This window comes from Pelodiscus sinensis, chromosome 24 (assembly GCF_049634645.1).
Source record: "Pelodiscus sinensis isolate JC-2024 chromosome 24, ASM4963464v1, whole genome shotgun sequence".
Lineage (NCBI taxonomy): Eukaryota > Metazoa > Chordata > Testudines > Trionychidae > Pelodiscus > Pelodiscus sinensis.
This window is the reverse complement of record NC_134734.1, coordinates 12,903,085-12,917,481: the sequence shown is the minus strand read 5'-3', so window position 1 is coordinate 12,917,481 and position 14,397 is coordinate 12,903,085. Positions and strand designations below refer to the sequence as shown.

The following is a 14,397-nucleotide window of genomic DNA, read 5'->3' as shown; positions in this document are numbered from 1 at the left end:
CTATTAGTTTTATTTGGTGGCCCCTAGTTCTTATATTATGGGAACAAGTAAATCACTTTTCCTTATTCACTTTCTCCACACCACTCATGATTTTCTATACCTCTTATCATATCCCCCCTTAGTCTCCTCTTTTCCAAGCTGAAAAGTTCCAGTCTCTTTAATCTCTCCTCATATGGGACCCGTTCCAAACCCTTAATCATTTTAGTTGCCCTTCTCTGAACCTTTTCTAATGCCAGTATATCATTTTTGAGATGAGGAGACCAGATCTGTATGCAGTATTCAAGATGTGGGCGTACCATGGATTTATATAAGGGCAATAAGATATTCTCCATCTTATTCTCTATCCCTTTTTAAATAAATCCTAACATCCTGTTTGCTTTTCTGACTGCCACTGCACACTGCGTGGACGTCTTCAGAGAACTATCCATGATGACTCCAAGATTTCTTTCCTGATTAGTTGTAGCTAAATTAGCCCACATCATACTATATGTATAGTTGGGATTATTTTTTCCAATGTGCATTACTTTACATTTATCCACATTCAGTTTCATTTGCCATTTTGCTTTTGAGATCTCACTTAGTTTTGTGAGATCTTTTTGAAGTTCTTCACAGTCTGCTTTGGTCTTAACTACCTTGAGCAGTTTATTATCATCTGCAAACTTTGTCACCTCACTGTTTACCCCTTTCTCTAGATCATTTATGAATAAGTTGAATAGGATTAGTCCTAGGACTGACCCTTGGGGAACACTACTAGTTACCCCTCTCCATTCTGAAAATTTACCATTTATTCCTATCCTTTGTTTCCTGTCTTTTAACCAGTTCTCAGTCCATGAAAGGATCTTCCCTCTTATCCCATGACAATTTAATTTACTTAAAAGCCTTTGGTGAGGGACCTTGTCAAAGGCTTTCTGGAAATCTAAGTACACTATATCTACTGGATCCCCCTTGTCCACATGTTTGCTGACTCCTTTAAAGAACTCTGTGGGTATGTCTACACTACCACCCTAGTTCGAACGAGGGTGGTTAATGTAGGCAACCGAAGTTGCAAATGAAGCCCAGGATTTGAATTTCCTGGGCTTCATTTGTATCTTGCCGGGTGCCGCCATTTTTAAATCCCCGCTAGTTCGGACTCCGTGCCCACGGCTACACGCGGCATAGAGTAGGTAGTTCGGATTAGGCTTCCTATTCCGAACTACTGTTACTCCTCGTTCGAACTAGGGTGGTAGTGCAGACATACCCTCATAGATTAGTAAGACATGATTTCCCTTTACAGAAACCATGTTGACTTTTGCCCAGCAAATTATGTTCTTCTATGTGTCTGACAATTTTATTCTTTACTATTGTTTCAACTAATTTGCTCAGTGCTAATGTTAGACTTACTGGTCTGTAATTGCCGGGATTGCCTCTAGAGCCCTTTTAAAATGTTGTAACATTAGATATCTTCCAGTCGCTGGGTACAGAAGCTGATTTAAAGGATAGGTTACAAACCATAGTTAATAGTTCCACAATTTTACATCTGAGTTCTTTCAGAACTTTTAGGTGAATGCCATCTGGTCCCAGTGAATTATTACTGTTAACTTTATCAATTAATTCCAAAACCTCCTCTAATGACACTTCAGTCTGTGACAAGTCCTCAGATTTTTCACCTACAAAGGAGGGGTCATGTTTGAGAATCTCCCTAATATCCTCAACTGTGAAGACTGAAGCAAAAAATTCATTTAGTTTCTCTGCAATTACTTTATCATCTTTAAGTGCTCCTCTTGTATCTCGACCGTTCAGGGGCCCCACTGGTTGTTTAGCAGGCTTCCTGCTTTTGATGTACTTAAAAAACATTTTTTTATTGCCTTTTTAGTTTTTGGCTAGCTGTTCTTCAAACTCCTTTTTGGCTTTTCTTATTACATTTTTACACTTAATTTGGCAGTGTTTATGCTCCTTTCTATTTACCTCACTAGGATTTGACTTCCACTTTTTAAAAGATGCCTTTTTTTCTCTCACTGCTTCTTTTACACAGTTGTTAAGCCATGGTGGCTCTCTTTTAGTTCTTCGGCTATGTTTTTTAATTTGGGATATACATTTAAGTTGGGCCTCTATTACGGTGTCTTTGAAAAGTGTCCATGCAGCTTGCAGGGATTTTACTTTAGTCACTGTACCTTTTAATTTCTGTTTAACTAACCTCCTCATTTTTGCATAGTTCCCCTTTTTGAAATTAAATGCCACAGTGTTGGGCTGCTGAGATGTTCTTCCCCCCACAGGAATGTTAAATGTTATTATATTATGGTCACTATTTGCAAGCAGTCCTGTTATAGTTACCGCTTGGACCAGATCCTGCTCGCCACTCAGGACTAAATCGAGAATTTCCTCTCCCCTTGTGGGTTCCTGTACCAGCTGCTCCAAGAAGCAGTAGTTTAAGGTATCAAGAAATTTTGTCTCTGCATCTCGTCCTGAGGTGACATGTACCCACTCAATATGGGGATAGTTGAAATCCTCCACTGTTATTGAGTTCTTTATTTTGATAGCCTCTCTAAGGGTATGTCTACACTACCACCCTAGTTCGAACTAGGGTGGTTAATGTAGGCATTCAAACTTGCAAATGAAGCTCGGGATTTAAATATCCCGGGCTTTATTTGCATGTTCCCAGGCGCCGCCATTTTTAAATGCCCCGTAGTTCAAACTACCTACCCGCGGCTACATGCAGCACGGACTAGGTAGTTCGCATTAAAGCTCCTAATGCGAACTACCATTCCTCCTCGTGCAATGAAGAGTAACGGTAGTTCAAATTAGGAGCTTTATTTTGAACTACCTAGTCCATGCCATGTGTAGCCGCGGGCAGGTAGTTTGAACTATGGGGCATTTAAAAATGGCGGCGCCCGGGAACATGCAAATAAAGCCCGGGATATATAAACCCCAGGCTTCATTTGCAAGTTCGAATGCCAGTGTAGACATATCCTAATCTCCTTTAGCATTTCATAGTCACTATTACTATCCTGGCCAGGTGGTCGATAATAGATCCCTACTGTTATATTCTTATTAGAACATTCTTGGACTGTCAGCCTAGTGGTTGCTGAGGCCCCAGCAGTCTGGTGGCCATGGTCTAATGTCCTCTCTGGGCCCTTGCTGTTGTCTCCCTGATTCCTAAATTGTTCACCCCTGGCCTGGGTGTAGGGAAAAAGCTCCCTAAAGTCTAGAGGCAAATGGCTTACACAAGGCAGAGGTGAGGTCTGGAAAAGGGCTCCTCAAAGAAATGACCAAAGGGGTGTGGCCAGCCATCAGCATCCCATTCTCGGGTCCAATCAGAAATGGGTTCTGGTCCCCCTTGATACAGATCTGCTAATCCACAGCTTTGGCAATCACTTAGCTAAGCCTGACCTTGGAAATCTCAAACTTTGGGTTTTTTCAGCCCTAAGTCTATGGACAAAAACTTTTGGATGTTGCTCCTTCTTATTCCTATGGCACATTTACACAGCAGTGTGGTTATGGGTCCCAGTGACTGTGATGGGAGGCACTGTCCTTCGGAGTTCCTCCCAGAGACTGGGAGTGGTGCTGCCATCTTTTTCCCACTCCTGGCTCCACTTATTGGCTGTTGGCATGGTTACGGCAAATCTTCAATGTTCTTCTGGTCCCAGCAGGGAGTTTCCTCTTCCAGAGGAGAGAGAAACACCTCTGATCCTAGGAGTAGAGCTTGATTAAGAAAGGAGCTTTAGGCTATTCCAAGCCAGCCCTTCCTGGTAGGGTGATGGGGAAGTGGCTCCGAGCACTGCCATTCCTTCCCTGGCCCTTCTGGCGGGAGCTGTGGCACCATGAGCACAGGGAAGCTCTGTCCCCAGAGCTGCCATTGGCCGGGAATCACAGCCAATAGGAGCTGCAGGAGGGTGGTGCTTGGAGGAGAACACACCAAAAATCATGGACTTAATGAAGACACTGGATTTAAGGTTAATTCCAGTAACCTGCCTCCACTAAAGCCCCTCCCCCTTTCCCTACCATCTGCAGAGGGGGTATCTGCCCTGTTCATCTTGAATGGTTTCCTACAAAACATTAACTCCTCATGCCCAATAAGCTGCCCCACTATGTATTTAGCCATAACGCTTAAACTACCTTTCCCGGAGCTCATGAGTTCACAGGAAGTACCAAAGGCTGACCTTGTCTCCAACAGAAACTGGTCAGGTACAACCTATTACCTATTATCCTCTTTATCTATCTCATATCCTTGCACTACCGTGGCTACAATAACATTGCTAAGAACTAGATATTTGTATTGAGAGGCCCAGTTAGAGCTCTGGAAATCAAGACAGGAGTTTCTACTGGTCTCCATCGGTGTTTGATGAAGCCATAGACAGCCAGATTGCTTTGCAGAAGAATAAAAAATCACACTGAAAATAGGTCAGTGTCCAGGAGGTGACTTGATAGATGGGATGGTGCAGGCTGAAGATCAGGAGTACCTGTATGAATGGGGAGTGGGTCACTATGCACCCCTCTTTGAATGGAAATATGGTTTTGAATATTAACATGCAAAATAGGTCAAGTAACTTATCAGTCAAGAACCCGAGCATCCATCAGTGTGTATATTCTATTTGGGAGCATGTGTCCTTCTTATACCTGAAGCTAGAAATATGAAGTGCAAACCTGCTTATTTGGAGCGAGAGCCATTTGCCAGACTTCAGGGTTTAATGGCCCCTGCTCAAGGCAACGATCTGTGAATGGCTTTTTATTGTCCTATAAGCCCAAACTGTGGTTGGTCCTACAAAGACATGTGATCATACCACCTGCTGCTGCTGGAATCCATCTTGAATCTGATATTTTCCCCTAGAGAGGGGGAGAGAAAGCAAAGGGTTCTTCCCCTGGGGAAATTCTGTTTAAGGAATGGGAAGCCATCACCACCATCTTCAGATTTGTTTCCTTTGCCTCAGGCCACATCTTCACTTCCTGGATGATCGATGCTGCTGTCGATCTTTCTGCGTGTGATTTAGTGGGCGTAGTAAAGGCCAGCGACAATGAACACTGTGGGTGCGCCTGTTGACAATGGTACTCCTCACATTGCGAGAAGTAAGGAATTGAATGGGAGAATTTACTCCCATTAGACTCTCACTGTAGAGATGGCGCCAAAGTTCGAATCAAGGCACTTTGACTCCTGCTACACAATGAACACACCTGGGCTGTGTCTAGACTGCACCCCTTTTGCGGAAAAGGGATGCAGATTAGACAAAGCGCAATTGCAAATGAAGCGGGGATTTAAATCTTCCCCGCTTCATTTGCATGAACATGGCTGCCGCTTTTTTCCGGCTCGGGGCTTTGCCTGCAAAAAGCGCCAGTCTAGACGGGGATCTTTCGGAAAATAAAGCCTTTTCCAAAAGATCCCTTATTCCTGATTTTAAGAGGAATAAGGGATCTTTTGGAAAAGGCTTTATTTTCCGAAAGATCCCCGTCTAGACTGGAGCTTTTTGCTGGCAAAGCCCTGAGCCAGAAAAAAGCGGCAGCCATGTTCATGCAAATGAAGCGGGGAAGATTTAAATCCCCTCTTCATTTGCATTTGCGCTTTGTCTAATCTGAATCCCTTTTCTGCAAAAGGGGTGCAGTCTAGACACAGCCCTGGAGTTGTGTACCTTACTACAAACTTCCACATTAGTAGAGACATGGCTTTAGTAACTTACTTTGATCTGTTTGCACCTCTCTTAAATCCCACTTTTTATGTTTAATGAAAACACTTGTTTTTATCAAATCCAGTGTAAATAATTGTTACCTGAGAGGGAACAACCACTGTGCATCTCCCTCTTTCATTGATAAAGAGAGTGAACTTATGAGCTTTCTCTGTGTAAAATATTTATTCTAAAGAAGAAGGACTTAGGTCCCTTTTGAGGGTTGTACTCTTGGATTCTGGCAAGTCTCTGTAGCTGAACCCTTCCAGAGCTGAGCTGGTTTGGTGTTTGTTATTTAGCTGGGGAGTTGTTATCCCACCCATGCGCCTTGTCTGGGGAAGACCAAAGCATCTGGCCCAGCAGAACAGGGTTGTGGGGCAACCAGAAGGTACTGGCAAGGGGCATGATCGGCACACTGGGGTGACAGCCCTAAGGGGACCCCTTTGATCCAACTTGTGACAGGGAGTTTTTCTGTCAATGGGCAGTGCTGGGTACACAGTTATCTACCCTGCACAGGAAGAAACAATGTCTGCAGGATGGTGACATGATGAGCTCTGGATCCAAAGGGGAATTCCAGACTCCACCCCTGGGATGGGATTGGCTGAGCACATTTCTCCTCCCACCTCCCCTCAGGGATAAATCAGGTCCCCGTGCCTGCATCCTGGCATTGCCTGGACACAGGTTCCAGGCAGAGAAGCCTCCCACCTGCCTTCTCTGTTTTCTGGTCACTCTGCCAGTGAAAAACATGGTGAAGCCGCAACTGTGGCTCCTCGTCTTCACTGGCCTCTCAGGAGCCGTCGCCCAGACAGGTAGGGGCAGCGCCGGCTGCACCAGGGGACAAGGCCTGGCTGGGCAGAGAACGACCCAGCTGAGCGTGGCCTCCAGGGGGGGGTAAATAAATCCTGCTGCCTCATATTACCAAGGACAGTGGAACCTGTCAGAAACACCCAGCTGTGGCTACAGCCCTGTTCTGAGTCTCCTGTGTCAGGCTTCAGGGTGCGGTGCACTGGCTGTTCCTAGGGGTGGCAGCAGCGCCCTGTTCAGAGCCTGGTGGGAAGCATTGGTGGGGCTTTGTGCAGTGGGGGTCTGAGGGAGCTCTGTCTGAGCTCCCTCTGGCTGGGGAGCCCCAGGTCTGCAGCACGTCTGGGTCACCAAACCTGGCTCCTCTGCGCAGCGCCGCCAGCTCCCGCCATGTTCTCACAGACGGGATTGGTCAGACCCAGACCCGTCAGCCCATCACACAAGATGCTCTAGGAAATCAGATTCCTCTGATTGGCTGCCTGTCCCATTTGCCCACCTCCTGTGGCAGAAGAACCAATCACAGATTCTTCAGGAATAGCTCTCCCCACATAACAACCGAGAGCCATCTTCACGGGGGGTGAGCGGGGGGAGCTCGGAAGGAAGGGGCAGACACCAGCTGCGCAGTGCAAGTCTAGTCCCTTCCCTCCTGGGAGCTATTGGGGAATGGGATGGTACCTCTGCTTTGGCCACAGCAGCACCCTCATGGGAAGGACTAGAGGGGTGTGATCCTGCCAGGGGAGCGGATGCTTTTGCAGCCACATTCATGTCTGGCGAGAGAGCTGAAGAGACCCAGGAGGAGCAAAAGTTGGGCTGGGGGCCATACTCAGAGGGCGGAATTGGAGACAGCATTAATTGCTGGGCAGGGGACAGGCAAACCTGATGGGAGCTGCAGGGGCCAAGTACAATTGGAAGAGGGAGATAAAATTAACTGTGAGAAATAAGGGTGGTGGGGCAGGCAGAGCAAAAATGCAGGGGAACACTTCCACTATACGCGCTTGATTTCGGGGCTGCAATTCATGGTTGCTGACATGTGGAGGTTGACATCTGGGGGGGGGGGGGTTGGATGATGTTCCCCAGACTCTGTGTGTGTCCTCTGGCGTGTCTGGCCTCTCCACGCCTTTTCCACACTTCTCCCTCTGCCACTGGGGTGCAGGACGTGAGGCAGGCCAGGTCCGTAGATTCCAGAATTGGATCACCCCGATTTGCACAAGCCAGAGACCTGCCTCGCACTAATATCGAGACTAGAGTCTTGAGAAAACTTCCACTCTTGGGCCGGCAATGGAGGCTCCAGCATGACCCTTTAACGTCATCTCCCTCTGTTGCCCTCCTCCCTACATGAATGTGTTTCTTATAAACACGCCCCTCCCCCCGGAGGCTGCCCGTGAGATGCAGTGGCCAGGGGAAAGACTGAGGGGAGCAGGGCTTTGGGGAGAAGCAACACTGGGATGTGGCAGGCCTGGCCTTTGACCCAGGGGCCTATGAGGATGAGGTAGGGGAGACCTGGCTACACCCTGATAATTCTAGCTGGTGCGGCGGCCTAGGACAGAGCAGTTTCGGCAGAGATAAGTGTAGGCCCAGGCCTGACACAGCAAGAGCTGCACCCAAAGATTCCCCGAACTGCCAGGTGTCCAGTATTCATCTAGGACAGCTGGGTAAACAAGGACCCTGGTGGCTGTGGCTAACACCACCGACCGGCCCGTTAAGTGTGGTGTCTGCAGCAGGGAAGGAGCCAGCATGTCCGGCTTATACGCAGAGGCACAGCCAGGTGGTTCCCTGTGCCCCCCCACCTGCAGGCACATCCTCCCCTCTTCCCCGAAGGCCAGCTCCTGTGCTACCATTGGCCGGGACCCACAGCCAGTGGGTCTGACAGAGGTGGGGCCTGCAGGCCAGGGCAGCACATGGAGCCACCGGGCTGCACCTCTGCCTATAGGCTGGAAGGAGAAGCTACCACTTCTTGGAGATTGCACCCCCAACCGCCTCCTACCCCTCAGCTGCCTGCCCCAGCCCTGAGCCCCCTCCCTCACCTAGCACCTCTTATAGCCTACAACCCTCCCACATTCGGAACCCCTCGGCTCCATCCTTGACCATCCGTCCTGTACACAAACTGCCTCCTAGAGATCACATCCTCTCCCTCACCACAATCCCCGAGCTCCTTTCTGGACCCTGAACCCCTCATTTCTAATATCCCTGAGCCGACATCCCCGGTACAGAGTCTGTACCCCCTCCTATGCCCCAAACCCCACCCAAAAGCCACATTCTATGCTCTGAACCTTCAGTCCCAGCCTGGAGCTCCCTTCTGTACCCCATAGCCCTCACGCCCAGCCCCGCACCAGAGCCCGCACATGCAGTAAGAGCCTTCCTGCCCTTCTGCATCCCAACCCCCTGCTTCGGCCTGGTGAAAATGAGTGAGGGTGGGGGTAAGTGAGCAATGGTGTCTGTTGGGGAGGATGGAGTGCATGGGGATGGGCCTTGGAGAAGGGGAGGGTACCTGGGGAAGAGCTGAGGGAGGGGCAGGGCAAGGGAGTTTCAGTTTCTGCAATTAGAATTTGGGAATCCTGTCTGACAGAGCTGTGTACAGTGCTGGGGTTGGGAAGCAGGAGGAGGCCCAGGGCTGGAGTACTAGCTGCTGGGGAACATTAGAAAGTTGCATTAATGAGAAGCTGTCAGCATGATGAGATCTCAGCCGTTGCTTTTCATGTCCCCGCACAGATCTCCAAGGGCAGGTGTTTGTTTTTCCCAAGGAATCTGCTGATGCCCACGTTGTCCTGGAGATGAATCACAACGGTCCCCTTCAGAACTTCACCATGTGTCTCAGATACTTCACGGACCTGACCCGGCCCTACAGCCTCTTCTCCTATGAGGCCAGGGACAAGGGCAACGAGATCCTCCTCTTCAAAGAGAAACCGGGATTGATCGCACTATTTGTTGGGGGGGAAAAGGTGTTCTTCACATTCCCAGAAAACACAGGCACAAGCAGAGGCTGGGAGCACGTCTGTGTCGGCTGGGAATCTGCCACAGGTATTGCCGAGCTCTGGGTGAACTGGAATCCCTTACCTAGGAAGGGGCTGCAGAAAGGCTACTCCATCAGCAACCAGGGTCTGATTGTCCTGGGGCAGGACCAGGACTCGGTTGGGGGTGGGTTTGATGCCAAGCAGTCATTTGTAGGGGAACTTACTGATGTGTATATGTGGGACCTGGCCACTGTGACAGAAGCCATGCGGGCTGCCAGCGGTGATTTGCGTTTGCCTCCTTCCCTCCTGAGTTGGGGCGCTTTGCAGTATGAGATTAAGGGCTATGTGGTAGTGAAACCCCTGCTGAAATAAGGGCCCTATTGAAATGGAGCCTGGCCTTGGGAACCAGGGCTTCACCATCTGGCTCTAAACTCTAGGGGTGCACGACAGAGAATAGTGATGCACATTGGCCTGTGGCTTCTGAGCAAAACTGGCATTAACCTCTACTGTTGTGACTCCTCCCCCGGTGCGTGTGTCATTTGGGTATTTCCCTCTGTCCAAAGACTGGCCTGATTTTGTATCCCAATAAATGAACTGATTTGCTGCTCTGCAGTCTGAGGCATAGTGAGAATCCCAGCCCAGCCTAGCCCAGTAGGTGCAGTCTCAGAAAGCGAACCCGGCTTATGTCCTATTCAGTCCATGGGCTCTGAGAGTTCTAGGCTCCTCACCTGCAAAGGAGTCAGCTCTTCCTTGGGAGAAACATCCAAGAGGATCCCGTTCAATATCAAACACACTCACTGGAATGACATGGCCCCCATTCCACAGAGACAGGACCCAGGGGGTACAGCTTGGAACTAGGGTACTGCTGTGCCTCCTTATCTCTTCACCCCGAGTTGTCTCTCACAATGCACAAGCAGCAACCCTCTACAGGCACTGTTATCAGTGTGACAGCAGGCGATGCTCCAGACACAGCTAGATCACATGAATGCTCCCTGAGCCTCTCAAAAATCACACAGAGAAAGGCTCGAGTAAATCTCTCGAGCCCCCAGCCTGGCACCTGAGGTCTGTGCTGTCTTATCGTGCTCAGAAACCTGACCAGTGTAAGTTCATTATCCCTTCTGTCCTTCCCTCAATGCAGAGAGAGCACACACCCACATTTGAACCGGAGCTCAGATTTCCCAGGCACTTCAATCAAAGCTCATTTGTAGAAGTGATCCCCCGTTGTGGGTGCCTCTCTTACAACATGATCAAACCCTTGTTTCCATTTCCCCTGCTCATTAATGGTCACCTGACACTTCTGGGAGTGGATCACCCCTTAGCAGTAGAGATTCTCAAGCTAAGAAGAGTGATAGAAATGTAGCCGTGTTAGTCTGGGGTAGTTGAAGCAAAATGCAGGACAATGTAGCACTTTAAAGACTAACAAGGTGGTTTATTAGATGATGAGCTTTCGTGGGCCAGATCACTATTTGATCTGAGGAAGTGGGTCTGGCCCACGAAAGCTCATCATCTAATAAACCATCTTGTTAGTCTTTAAAGTGCTACATTGTCCTGCATTTTGCTTCAAGCTAAGAAGGTCTTTCAGTAACAACCACACCGCACACAGTCATAACTTCAAACACACACACTCATACTTGGACTGACTGATGGGTTTTAGCACCTTTCATATGCTATTTTACAGGGCAGGATTTGTATGAAATAGACCATAACTCTGTGACAAGGATGAATATTGGGGCTCCAGGGTACAGTGTGGAAGAACAGGGTGCCACGCCGAACCTGTGCCAGGAAAAGTCCCTTTTTCTCCATAAAATCCCTAAGCCTCATGTAAAGTCCCTTGGCCTCCAAATTCCTATTTTGGAGGCAGTCACACCTAGAATCCTTGAGCCATCATTGGTAATTATGGTTCAGGGAAGGGATCTTGATGGAAGGGAAACAGTTGGCTCTGGATACCCTGCTGCAGTCTGGCTACAATCAAGGCACAGGTCCATCGCCTTCCCTTCCACACACTGCTCTGTAGCCTTTGCCTTTATTTGAAGCAAACTAGTGTAGGACATCGTCACGGGATTGGCTTTGGCTATTACAGTCTCAAGCTCAACAAAGTTCCCTCTTCTTGCCTTAGCTCCAGAGCCCATAGGGACACATGGAGCCACAGGCAAGTCACATTGACCATCACAAGAACAAGCTCCATTGTCTTGTATCAATTGTATTAAAGTTACCAACAAAGATACAAAAGTCCCAGCACCCACAGCTCCTAGGTAGATCCATGCCCCACGTCGAACCACAGACTCACGGCCTAAGGAGTGTGCGAGTCTGATGTTTCTCTCATGGATTGAGCATCAGGACGAGAATGGTTCCTGCTGGAATCTGCCATAGGAAGCTCAGTTTCCCTGGGCACCCGCTTTGTATAATGGGAGTCTGTCTGTACCGACATTCTCCTCTTTCCCATGAAAGTGACCATCCTCTTTTCCTTATTGGCCTGATGTCCCCTAGACACATAAGGGGCCCTGACTTTTACAAGTTTTTGGTTTTCTTTATTTTCATTATCACTGACACACACTGCTTGTATCCTGTGGTTAAGACACATGTGGAAGACAGATGTGTCTCTACAGAATTTTTACGAGTTCAGATCAATCTTCTGGGTAATTTTTTGCCATATAGCTACTAGCTCCCTCTTTCCCTTTAATCTTAGGCACTAGGTTTTCTTCAGTCACTTACTTATGCCAGCATATCTGATCTCCAAGACCTAAAAGAGCTAAGCTAATACATGGCTCCCTCTAAATATCGATCTGTCTTATCCTGGTATCATCCTACAATATAACCCTATTCCACATACAATGAGGCTACGTCTACACTGGCATGATTTTCCGGAAATGCTTTTAACGGAAAAGTTTTCCGTTAAAAGCATTTTCGGAAAAGCGTGTCTAGATTGGCAGGATGCTTTTCCGGAAAAGCACTTTTTGTGGAAAAGCGTCTGTGGCCAATCTAGACGCGCTTTTCCGCAAAAAAGCCCCGATTGCCATTTTCGCGATCGGGGCTTTTTTGTGGAAAACAGAAGTATGCTGTCTACACTGGCCCTTTCGGGCAAAAGTCTTTCGGAAAAAGACTTTTGCCCGAACGGGAGCAGCATAGTTTTTCCGGAAAAGCACTGATGATTTTACATGAGATCGTCGGTGCTTTTCCGGAAATTCAAGCGGCCAGTGTAGACAGCTGGCAAGTAGACACAGCCTGACTGTATATGACATAGCATGCTAGTTAATTATAATGTCACACAACAAATGTACAATCAACCAGGCCTGCCAACAGTGGAGGCAAAGGAGGCAGTTGCACTGGGATTTGGTGATTCAAAGGGGCCCAGGACTCCCAGCCGCTGCCGGTGCTCCTGTGGTGACAGCTGGAGTCCGGGGCCCTTTAAATTGCCTACAGAGCACCACCTTGCATGCTCCATGCAGCTCTTAGGGGTGGGGGAAGGGCAATGCGCTCCAGGCTGCATGGAAGGCTGGCTGCACAAGCCTTACCCTGTCTGGGAGCTGGCCCACTCTCACCTTGCCCAGGGGACTGCCGAGGCTGTTGGCTCCCTGCAATCAACCAAAATCATTGGCTACATGTCTGAGACAATGTCTGACTGGGACGGCCTGGTCTCCTCTTGCCAGTACAAAGCTGCTCCCACCAATCAAGCTACAGAGACACCTATTTCTGCACCCCCTCGCATCAAACAGGAGCTGCCCAGGTAAGTGCCCTGCACCCCAATTCCGTGCCCCAGCTCTGAGCCCTCTCCACTCCCCTAGCTGCTTCCAAGAGCCTACACCCTGACCCCCCTGCTGCACCCTAACTCCTGCCCAGTTTCCAGCCTCCCACCCCAATCTCCTGCCCTGATCCCACTTCTGCTCCCCAAAACCCTTGGCCCAGCCTGGAGCCCCTTCCTGCCACCCAAACACCTCATCCCTAGCTCCACTCCAGATCCCGCCCTCCCAGCCAGAGCCTCCCAACCTCGAGCCCCGTCCTACACTCCAAATTCCTCATCCCCCTCCCCACCACAGATTGTCCGTGTGCAGAATGAGTTTTGTTCTGTGCACTAATATGGAGAGGATGTGTCACGCATCCTCTCTCCACATTGATGCATATAACAAAATTCATTCCACACATGGACATAAAAAATTAAAGGGAAACACCGGTGAGAACCCTCACAAATCTGGCCTGGGGGTTTCCCAAAGTCCCAGTGGGAGCTGGAGATTTGCTTGGGGCCCCTACCCCTTCTCCAGCCCCACAAGCTGAGCATCATTGGGTCCTCAGGACACTGGAAATGAACAGGCCGTGTTTAACAACCATATAATCATTAGCCCCTTAGCTCAGGGTTCTCCAGTCAAGGAGGAGATGAGGCAGGGTGTCCCGCGTGTGCACAGCCATGATTTCCCCAACAAACGACCGATTTCGGTCGAACCCACATGCAGGGGAGTCGTGCTCCTTCTCAGGACAAGCACAGCCTGGGCGCTGACCGAGGAGCCTTCCCTTCCCCCCACCTGTCACAGACGTCACACACCCTGGCCTTGTGCCTGCTTTTTGGGGGACTTTGAAGGTGACGTGTTCTCCCCCTGGGTACAGCGTGAACTCCCCAGGCTTGGAGCTGAAGAGGAAGAACTTTGTTGGGCTTGGTTTTGGTAGAATTAGGAAAGGAGGCTGTAGGCCCGGGTCAGCCCACAGCCAAATCTTACACACCCGGTGAGGTGGGCAGTTCCTGTCACCGTGGGGAACACAGACTCTTGGTCATGCCGATCTGCCAGGGAGACACAAGTGGGCAGTGAGCCTGGGTTCTGTGCCAGCGTCACAGCCTGGCTCATGTCCTGACCTGCCCCATCAGTGCCCCAGGGCTGGGCAAGCCAGGCCAGAGCAGCACTTCAGCAGCCCCTCTCTCCCCTCCCCCCCAAAGCCCAGCTTAGAGCTGGGAGCGATTGGGGCATGGGGCAAACCCTGGGAGATGAATTGGGCAGGGGATGAAGGGGTACTGGGGGGATTTGGATGGG

The 14,397-nt window shown here is 49.4% G+C and overlaps 1 protein-coding gene across 1 annotated transcript; it reads left to right on the top strand.

Moving 5' to 3' along the window:
• Nucleotides 1-6,281: 6,281 nt before the first annotated feature.
• Nucleotides 6,282-9,994, top strand: LOC102445629 (serum amyloid P-component-like). Its single transcript, XM_006115187.4, has 2 exons — nt 6,282-6,439; nt 9,141-9,994. The coding sequence occupies exons 1-2, from the start codon at nt 6,376-6,378 to the stop codon at nt 9,752-9,754; spliced, it is 678 nt and encodes a 225-aa protein (XP_006115249.1). The 5' UTR covers nt 6,282-6,375; the 3' UTR covers nt 9,755-9,994.
• Nucleotides 9,995-14,397: the final 4,403 nt, after the last annotated feature.